General features: G+C 31.3%; 1 protein-coding gene across 1 annotated transcript; it reads right to left on the bottom strand.

Annotated features, from left to right (window-relative positions):
• Positions 1–2,410: 2,410 nt before the first annotated feature.
• LOC114181378 (uncharacterized) lies at positions 2,411–5,836 on the bottom strand. The gene has a single exon (XM_085672313.1). The coding sequence runs from the start codon at positions 5,807–5,809 to the stop codon at positions 2,579–2,581; it is 3,231 nt and encodes a 1,076-aa protein (XP_085528439.1). The 5' UTR covers positions 5,810–5,836; the 3' UTR covers positions 2,411–2,578.
• Between the last annotated feature and the right edge of the window lie 5,558 nt (positions 5,837–11,394).

Here is an 11,394-nt window from a genome sequence, read left to right as displayed (position 1 = left end):
TAGAGTATGGAACAGTTTGCTAGCTAACCAACCTAACTTTCGATCAAAAAGTTTTCGTAATAAAAAGAATCGAGCATTTGAGAAGGGTGGATGTATGCAAATTATTAGTTAGCTTTTTAACTGTAGGACTTAACCTAGGACTAAAATTAGCTGGTTTTTTAGTTGCAATATTTGAGAATATTATGAAGTACAATTTTTGTGACATGCTTATTTTATATTTGTAGCTTAATGTGCAGTTGATGTGATGATATGAATGCTGCTGAACCTCTGTAAAATTTTGTTGTTATATTTGAAATCACTATTTAATTGTTATTGCAAGTCCTATTTGAATGATTACAATGAATGTTATTGTTTGCTTTGTAATATGATTGACATCAATCAATTTTTGGAAAAATATAACCAATTGACTATATATATTTACAAGTAATTATTATGTTGTGATGATGAGATAAAAGAATAGTGATTTTTTAAAATATTTAATAATGTTGCAAAGATTCGGATAACCTGTACGGGCTTCTAAAAAATTTTACTTTTTTTTTTTATATTTATTGTTATCTACGGAAACTTGCATAGGTAAATTACTTATGAAATATTTCATAAGTAATACTTATGAAGTTTTTCGTAGAAAATTTACCTATAAAAGGTTTTGTAGGTAATTTACCTACAAAATATTTCGTAGATAACTCGAATACTGGATGTTAAACTTTTTGACGGATACTTTTATAGATAATTATGGACGTCTCAATTTCGTACATAATGGTTGTAGGTAAGTTACCTAAGAAACACATTTTTGTAGATAAAGTTACCTACCATCATATCATTTGCGAAATTTACTTCGTAGGTGATTCATAGATAAATTCAAATTACTTACAAAAAATGACCATTACCTACAAAATATTGGAGTAGATAATAACCATATTTCTTATAGTGAACAAGGAAGACAATGTGATTTTGGATGGTGGTTTATAACTTGATAATGTTCTTTTTGTGCCACAATTAATTTGCAACTTAATTTCTATATCTCATCATGTCTCAAATTGTATCATTCAATTTGTATATTTTGACTACAAAATTAATATTTATAGACTTATAGTTATAACAATTTTTTGAATTGTCATATTAAAATCGTTAATATTAATCAATTATTTTTGTAATTTCATTTTTACCGTCTGGAATTCTAATTATGTATTTTTTTTTCATTTAATCTCATTTCGAATATTTATATTATGATATGGAAAAAAGATAAAATGTCATAATGAATGAAGTGGCGTGATATTGTAGCAGATGTCATGTTAATCTATTTATTGAACGTTGGATCCTAAACTAATTGATGAAGCAAATTACACCATTAAAATCAAAGAGACTTTTTTCGCACTAGTTGATTCTTGATTTGCATTGTTTGAAACATCAACTCTATATCTGACAGATAAGATGTTTTCCAGTAATTTGATAAGTGAAAGAAGAATTTGATGAACAAATTTGATGGAAAGAAGACAGTAAGGAGAGGCATAAGAGAAATACTTTCATGAATTTGAAATTGGATGGATATTGGAAAACATTCTATAAATTATTATTTAAACAAATCACCCGATGTTTCAATCTCATATCCAAAACTTGAAAGTTTGATGATTAATAGCATGAATGTGCTTATGTAAGATAAATTCAATACCTTTTAAAAACTCCACAGACTCATGCAATCCACTTGTAAGATGAACTCTAAAATCTTTAAAACTTTACCTTAATTTTTTTTCATATAACAAAAAGAATTTCCCAATTCTTTCATAGGCCTAAAGAAAAGAAAAAGATCGAGATGTAAAAAGACCGATATGCAATCAAACTTGAAACTATTTTGGAATCAAATCAGAATGTTAAAAATCAAACTTGAAACTATTTTGGAACGTAAAAAGACTGTCTTTTAATATATTAAAAGTGTTAATGGAGGCTTGCAAAGGCATATTTAATATTTTATGTTGTTATATCTATTAGTAGTCAGAGTTGTTATAACATTCAGAATATGTGTAACTTGCTATATGAATAGTTTATATTTTATTTAAAAGAAAAGAAATTAAGGACCTTACAAATTGGTTAAAATTTAATTTATACTTAATTTATAAATTAGTTTTTCAAATTCTCTGTTTGTACTGATATTTTCACTATTGTCAACTGATATTGTATAATTTGGGCTTTTGAATATTGGTGTTAAGAAATAGAAAAAAGGGGGGTGTGAGATGTGAAAATGGATTAAATTTATTTTTAATCTCAAATTAAATTTATCCAATTGAGTTTTTATGTTGTAATGTTTCATTTTACAAACTTTATTTCACTTTTTTTATTTTTTTATTTTTTCTATTCATTTTGGAAATACATTTTATTCACTACGACGAAATCAGTTAGATACAACACATTAATATTACAACTAAACTTCGAATCAACTATTCATAATGTACGTACAACACAATCATATTACAACTAAACTTTGAATCAAATCTCACAAGCAGTGCATAGTGATAAGGTTGTTGCTTAACTTGTTTTGTTTACCATGAAGGCATAATTGAATTTAAAAGAAGACAACCCCAAGTCATGCAACCATTCTCACAAGCCATCGAGGTTTTCCTATTAATAACACACAACCTCCCATTCCCATTCCAAATACCATTCCACATCCATATCCTAGAGCCACCGCTTTCCATCCAAATCCAAATCCATCTTCTCTCTTGAAGGGCAGTGAAGGTGGAGAATGTTGTTCAGGGTCCATGCTGCATTTTTTTGTCAATGGGAGTCCACATAACCCTAAGTTTCCCTTATAAGAATCATTGGAAAATGTATTGAATTGTTTTCCTTCAGGTATTTCTCCCACAATATGGTTATTGGAAAGATTCAGAACTTCCAGAAAGTTCAAATTGGTTAGTTCTGTAGGAATCATACCAGTAAGCATATTTGAGGACAAATCCAATGATTCTAAGTTTGTCAAATTTGCCAAGGATTGGGGAATAGGACCACTAAGCATGTTATGAGAAAGGTTGAGCGCTCTAAGAGCACGAAGCTCTCCAATCACATCTGGAATCTCTCCTACAAATCTGTTTTTTGATAAATCAATGCTTACGAAGTCTCTCCGAATTTTCTCCATTGTCACAACGATGGATTTTGTTGTTATAGTCAAATAATCATTTTTTACTTTTCGAAAACTTGGGTAAGTTCCAATGTATTCACTATTGTCACCTTGAACAACATTCTTCATGGCTTCAAACTTTCTCATGTAGACCTTTGGTATTGGGCCGCTGAAGTTGTTGGAAGAGATATCAAGTATAACTAAACTCACAAATCCATGTTTGGTCTTTAATTTTTCAATGCGGCCATGCAACTTATTGGCTCGCAAAACCAATAATCTCAAATATGTCAGACCTTGGAGCCAATGGGGAAAGGTATCCTCTAGTTGATTGTTGGCAAGATTTAAATCCTCCAAATTCCTGCAATTGGACAAAGATTCTGGCAAAGAACCTTTTAATTGGTTGTCATTGAGATTCAGAGTTTCGATCCCACAGTTCTTTGAAAAGCTACGTAGCAAAGTGCCATGAAGTTTGTTTTTCTGTAGATCCAAAAGTCGAAGGGATGATGAGTTAGCAAGGCATTGTGGAATGATGCCCGTCAACTTGTTGTTGGACAATATGAGATACTCAATTGAACTTGCATTACAAATTGAGGAAGAGATGCCACCAGTGATTTTGTTAAAACTAAAGTCAAGAATACTGTGTCGTTTGTTCCATGGAAATTGGTCCAGTGATTGCTTCAATTGGTTGTGAGAGAGGTCCAATAAAAATAACGAGCTATTTATGAGTAACCAATGGGGAACTCTTCCATCAATTTTGTTATTGGATAGATAGAGACATAGTAATGCTGGTACTTTTCCTGCTAATTTTGGAAATTCAATTAAACTCGTAGCAGATAAGTCCAAGCTCCATAACGAGGATAAAGTATAGTTGACATTGGATTCAAAATTTAGGGATAACAGATCATTTTGGGAAAGACTAAGTTGTTCCAAATTTTGAAGCTTAGAGAAAAGGGGAAAGTGAACATATCCACTGAAGTTGTTGGATGATAGATACAATTGAGTAAGATTTACATGGTTGAAAATTATTTCTGGTATATTACCTTGTAACCTGTTGTAGGACAAATCTAGATAGTTCAAGGAATATGATAAGTTTGCACTGATAAGCCCTGTGAACTTATTTTCTGACATATTTAAATACGTCAAAGATGGCAAAGATAAACACCATGAAGGAATTGACCCATTCAACAAGTTGTTATCAAGTGATAGACTAATTAGGGTTGAAAATCCTGTTATTGTATTGGGCAAAGGGCCTTGTAATTTATTATAAGAACATGCCAGTTCCGAAAGTTGAGTTAAGCCAAACAATGAAGATGGGATTTTTCCTTCAAAATTGTTATTTGACAGATAGAGAACAGTCAAATTGGTTAGCCCGACAAACACGTCTGGGATCTGACCACTCAATGTATTTCCTGAAAGATCCAAGAGAGTGAGATGTTGAAGATTTGAAAGTGTTGATGGCAGCTCACCTCCTAAGTTGTTACCATTGAAATGCAATTCTTTAAATTTGTTTGCCTGTGGAAAGACATTAGGGATTTCACCACTAAGACTATTACTACGGAGATTGAGAAAAGAGAGACGTGGAAGGGTTAGGAGTGAGGATGGGATTGAATCGACAAGAGAGTTACATGAGAGGTCCAATGAAGTAAGATGTGAGAGGTTAGAGAAGGATGGAGGGATTGAGCCTTGGAACTGAGAAAGTGAAAGATCTAAGATATTAAGAGAAGGATTAGTACAACTAACTTTTGGAAGATGGCTTCTAAGGTACGAATTATATGAAAGATCGAGGTGTTGAAGATTTGGTAAACAAAAGATACCGTCTGTCAAGTTTTCTCTTAGCTGAGTCCCTTGAAGACTAAGAGTAACTAAAGAGGAAGACAAATTGAGAGTCTTGGTTGAAATTGAAGACATGTCTGTATAATCCAAAACAAGCTCTGTTAGATGTGTTGCATTTTGGAGTAGTCTCTTCCAACTGTCTTCTTTCCACGTTAAATCATAGTTACCTGAAAGATACAGGTATTGAAGATTTGGTAAACAAAAGATACCGTCTGTCAAGTTTTCTCTTAGCTGAGCCCCTTGAAGACTAAGAGTAACTAAAGAGGAAGACAAATTGAGAATCTTAATTGAAATTAAAGACATATCTGTTTGATCCAAAAGAAGCTCCGTTAGATCTGTTGCATTTTGGAGTAGTCTCTTCCAACTGTCTTCTTTCCACTTTAAATCATAGTTATCTGAAAGATCGAGGGAGGCTAATTTGGAAAGGTGTGAGATTTGTGAAGGAATTTGACCTTGGAAGGAAGAAGTAGATAAGTTTAGGTAGGTGAGGCTGGCAAAGGCACCAAAGTGAAATGAAAAATGAGATGGATAGAAATAGTTGAAAGCAAGGTTAAGTGATCGGAGATGAGAAAGATGGAAAAGAGTACTGTTTGGATGGATTTGGCCATAAAGTGCACTGCAGGAAAGGTCGAGGCCAATGACATGGCCGGAGATGGGGTGGCAGGTGACTCCAAGCCAGGAACAACAATCTGTCTCATTTTTCCATGTTACTGTCTTTGGATCATAACATTCATGATACTCTGTAGTCTTACTAACAGTAAGAGAATTATTGAACTGCTGCAATAGAAAACTGTCAGAAGGGTGGCATAATAAGGAACGAGAGGACGAAAATGAGACATTAGAAACAAAAGCAACCATCTCATCCATGACTCCATTCTAACTCTGTGTAATGTGTTTAGTGAAAGGGACAATACTGATGAAAGGGTAAGGGAATTAAGATGCATATTTATAGCCAATTCACAAACACTTTATATCCGACATTGTTCCACCTTCGAGACTTCAACTACCCACTACATGAACACTGTACCTAGTGCTTCCATAGAACTTGACTTGAAACTCATTGAGTGGAGTTACATATGGAGTGGATTAACTCTGATGAATAACAAATATACCTAATATCATCATTTTTATATAGTAAAACCGTAATGTTATATTCTGTATTTCAACAGAATCATTAAGATTTGATTATTTTGTTTAATCTTCTCAACTATAGAGATTTATAATTTTTAAAGTAATATGGGTGGTTTATAGTTGTTTTATTTCTCATGTGATGTGTTTTCTGTCTTTTAATAACAAATATAATTAAATTAAAATAATATAAAATTAAAAGGGAGTTTGAAGTAAATTAGTCACGATAGTGGGGTTACTGATTTAGTGCATGAATTTGTGTTGGAACTCGGCCTAACAAGACTTTTGCGGTCATAACTGAAGAATTTTGTTCCTTTATCTTTACTTTTTATGTTTGATTTGTGTTGTTAACGCGGAGTTTGATTGTGCGTTTTGAAATTTCCCTTTCCGTTTATAACACTTTCACAAAGTAAGAATAGTAAAAGAATTATTGAACTGATGCAAGATAAAGGTGTCATAAGGGTGACATAAGGAATGAGAGGATGAAAAATGAAAAAGTAAAAAGTGAAGGAACCATATCATCCACAACTCCATAATTATTATGACTCCCTCTAAAACAAACTTAAAAAATAAATCTTTTATTTAAAATTTATTTTTTAACTTTTTTTATATAAAATTATTTATTGAATTGTCATAACAAGGCTAATCCATTTTCTTGAAACATTATTAACATCGAAATTGTTAATATTATTTTATAAATTATATATACATATTGAAAATAATATAATTTTTTTATATAATTAAAAATGTCAATTGATTTATCATTTTTCAAACCTATAAATTCTCTTAAAAATTTAATTATGAAAATAAATCAAACTCATCACTATCCAACAAATTATCATGTTTTAAAGATTTTTCAAAAGCATTTTTCTTTTAAAAATGTACCATCTAGTGACTTTAATTTTTTAAAACTACATAAAAAACAACAAATATTTTCTATACTTTAAATTGTTCAAATCTACTATAAAGTGTGGTAATTTCTTTATCTACAATATACAACAATAATCAATTCTAAACGATTCTTGAAGAGATTTTACAATTTCATTCTCAATGTTTTCGTCAAATTGTTTCTTTTTTGTATCTAATACGTTTTTTCACAAAACCAACTTGATAATAAGTTTTTTTTCCTCAACTCGATTGTAATCTTTCTTTCCCTAAACTTAAATTATTTTTCTACAAAAAACCCAACTTACTTTGAATTGTGCTCCAATTAATTTATTATCTACCAAAAGACTAACCCTTAGTCTAATTAATAGTTTTATTGGAAAATTTAAATTTCTCGTCAAGATATATGTAAAAAAACTCTTGAAAATCGTAAATTGAAAAGTACCAAAAAACAAAAATGAGCAAAAGAAACGCATTTCTAGTTTTAGTACAATTTCAAAACAGAATAAAAACTACAGCAACACAAATAGAAAGAAAAAATATACTAACCAGAAATGATGATAAAAAAATTGGTATACACATGCAATATGATATTGAAGGAATGTAATATGCCAAGACCCTTAAAAAATGACTCTTAAAAGATAAGAAAGTAAGGAGAGGCAAGAAAAGTCACAGAGATAAAAAGATAAAAATTGGTACACGCAGGTAATATGTGATTGAAGGAATGTAATATGTCAAGACCTTACAAAAATGACTCTTAGAAGAGAAGAAAGTAAGGAGAGACAAGAAAAGTCACAAAGAGATAAAAAGATAAAAGAAGAAAATAGAACTATAAGAAAATAAAAATAACTAATCATTCTCTTCTTCGTAAACAAAATTATAATTTATTAAATAAAGATTTTAACTCATTAATTATCATTTTTAATACCAATAAAAATTAATATACACAATTAACATACACTAATAATGATTTAATTAAATTTTATTCTTAAACATAAACTTATAATTAATAAATAGAGCTATATTAGTTATAAAATATTCTTTTGAGTCATTTTTTATCTCAAACATAATTTTATAATTAATTTAATATAGGTATATTAGTGCAAAAATATTTTTTTAAACTTTTTTTCTTAAAAATAATTTTATAATTAATTAATTAATAGAAAAAATTAGTTATAAATTTTTTTAAAACTTTCTTTTACAAGAGGATAAAAAAAAATTTACTTATTTTATCCTTTAAGCCGCCCTCGCCTATAATTTGGTATTGATTGTCTTGAAAACTATATGGGGTTTGATCAACATTAATACCCAAATTCAAACTTCAACAACGCCTCTCTCATCCAAGGGAGCTTCTCCCTACACCTCCAATAGATACTCCTTTACCTCCAAACATATATTATAATTCCTAAGTTGCCTTGCAATAAATATTAAGTTGACCCATAGTAAATATTGAAAACATTTTTTCTCCTTCAACTCACATCCCCATCTTTAATTTATCTTCTTCTGTCACACTCACGCTTCAACCTAACTATCTTCATTCTTATAAGAAATCAGAAATATTATTTCTTCCAAGACTCCCTAACACGTCCCCTCTGGATTCTTTACTCCATACCCCTCCATTAGGCACTTATCCACTTTTCTTTTATCCATTCATCATGACCATGACAACTCATGGATCTTCATATTGAACACCAAAAACAAACCAGAGGGGAGGGGTGGGGTTTTGATCTCCGCACCATATCCAGGGGATCATGGAGACCCATTCTTCTACCTCCAAACCAACGCACCATTATTCATCACAAGAGAATCCAACTTCACTTAGATCTTCCTCCTTTCATCCATTCTAAACCACCAATTAAATAACAAACCACCATCCTCGACACCTCCATAGACTACCACCTTCATCTCCATTCTAGAAATACTGTCAATATGTTGTTGCATACACATTAATAAATTCTATCACATAACCTTAACCCACACATTTATCACCTTAATCACAACCATTATCAACACCTTCACCATCACCACCTTCTTCTTCATTCTAGAAATACCAAAAAGTCACCAATCCTTATCTCACCTCCACTATCAAACTTCCACTGATCAATCAACAAAATGAAAGAGAAAAATAAGAAACAGAGGGACAAATCGGAATCCTTCCATCTGTCCGAACTGTGGGACTCCCATGTTCGTGGCTGGCGTGGAGATAAGGTGGTAGCTTGCAATGGTGACGGAGCTTCTGATCACGGCGGAAGACCTTCAAGGACACAGAAGAGAATGAAGCAGTGACAATGAGAAGAGAATAAATAGGAGAGCTTTCATAAATAAAATTAATGAAACTGAACACACGAATCTCGGACTAGGGACCACTGAAAAAATGAAGCAGAGAAAATTAAAATGAAGGGACCACACTCAGAATGGAACGGAGAAGAATAAGAGAGAAAGAAGGTATAAAATAATTTGGAGGTGCAGAGACAAGCAAAATAGTTGTTGCAATAAATTTCATTTATCGCTCTTCCACCGGTATTCATCCGCTGCACATACAAATTAATTAGGGATAAAATGATAAATTTAGAAGATACTTAAGAAGCCTCGGAGGTGTGGGGAGAAGGCGTCCTCACGTAAACGTTTATTTCCTAACCTTTTTTACCTACGCTATGGACTTGATTTTTCTACTTCATGTCTTCCATTTTCCGTTTTGTTTTTCTGTTTAAAATGCATTTTTCAAGCTGTGAGTGAGTGATTCAGTTTTCACATTTTTCGATTTTTTATTGAATTTTTTATCAAATTTGTTGATATTGATAAATTTAAAAAATTTACAAAAATAAAATTAATCATGTTTATAAAATTAGATTTTAAAAAGTAAAAATTATATTTTCAAACACGGCTTTTAATTTTTCAGTCATATTTAAAGTCACAGCTTTTAATTTTTCAGTCATACTTTATACATACTACAATTTTTTATAATTTCTTTCAGAAGTAATACTCTTTCTATTTACTTTTTTTTTTTTTTACAATTTTATACATACTTTTATTTTAGCTTTTTAGAAGTCGTGCCGTTACTTTTCTTTATTTTCTTTTTATTGTTACTTCGTTCTCTTTTAAAGTTTATAGTTTTTATTTATTTAAAAAAATGCAGTTTTAAAATTAATCTCGTCGTTGGTAAAGAAAATATCCTTAAAAAGTTTTATTTGATTTAAAGTAGCAATATCACTATATCTACCACTAAGACTATAATCTTTCTACGCCATCATAAACGTTGCCCTATAATCCCACATGCATTGAACGTTGCCATATAACCAATTACATTAACTTGGAAGTCACTCACTACTCCCATCATAAATGTTGTCATATAAGCACTTTCAATGACTTGGATGTCGCTCACTATCCCATAGGATAGCAATGCGGGTCGGTCCGGTCCGTTTAAGTCTGACTCGCATTTAGATTGTAAAATATGAGTTGAAAAGTTTAGCCCGTTCCGAATAAGTGTGGGCTCGTGGGCCAGTCTGTCTTTTTTTTTTGTTTTTAAAGAAAATCTTATTATAAAACTTTCAATGTTCAACAAATTTGAAAACTTTAACAAGTTCACAAAATTAAGCAAAGACTAGAGAATTGGATGATAAATTAATAATTCAATATTTTTATCATATTTTCTATTTTTAATTTTAATTTTGTCTTGCTTTTTATTTATCTATTTTATCTTGTTTTTCTTATTTTGTTTTTATGTTATTTTTATTTTATGTTATTTTTATTTTAATTTCCAGTTTATTTCATTTTCACACCCTTTTGTTTTTATTCTCTTTAAAATATATATAAAATGAAAAAACATGATTTGACTTGACTCTGTCATCCCTTGTTGATTCATGCAAAAAAGTTACAGCCATTTTCATACATTGTCATGTTCTCGGGGGTCCTCAGCACAAAAATGGAAATGTTGGATATCTGTGACACCATGACAGTCGTAGCCGTAGAGGTATAGGGTGACTGGAAGCAGAGCAAGGAAGCAACCGCCACTTCCCTTTTTTACATCTCCCAACCAGGAACAAGAGGGGGAGACCTCATAAATAAGGAAAAAAACGAAAAAGCGAGAGGGAGATGGATATGCTCTCTGGGAGTACTTGAATAGAATTTCATCACACAAAAGAGAGGTGAATTGGCAAAGAAATTTCAACAGACAATTCATATGCAGAACAATAAGGGATTGAGGGGAAGCAACAAGAACAAGGATTTCAATTCATATCCAGAACAACAAGGGATTGAGGGGAAGCAACGAGAACAAGATTTTCAGAGAGAACAAAGAATTTCAAAGGGGACGAGGAGCTTCAAGAGGTAAGGTTTATGCATTGAGTACTTGAGAATGACATGGTGTATTGGATTTGTTGTGTTTTGGTCCTCAAAATGTAATTGTGCGCTTCTGTCCCGCTATTTATTTCTTTCATGAT

This window comes from Vigna unguiculata, chromosome 4 (assembly GCF_037176805.1).
Source record: "Vigna unguiculata cultivar grain cowpea cultivar isolate G323 ecotype 2 chromosome 4, ASM3717680v1, whole genome shotgun sequence".
Taxonomy (NCBI): Eukaryota; Viridiplantae; Streptophyta; class Magnoliopsida; order Fabales; family Fabaceae; genus Vigna; species Vigna unguiculata.
This window is presented reverse-complemented; position numbering and strand designations above follow the sequence as displayed.

Coding starts and splice junctions, on each gene's coding strand:
- LOC114181378 (XM_085672313.1), bottom strand. CDS start 5,809: ATGGATGAGATGGTTGCTTTTGTTTCTAATGTCTCATTTTCGTCCTCT.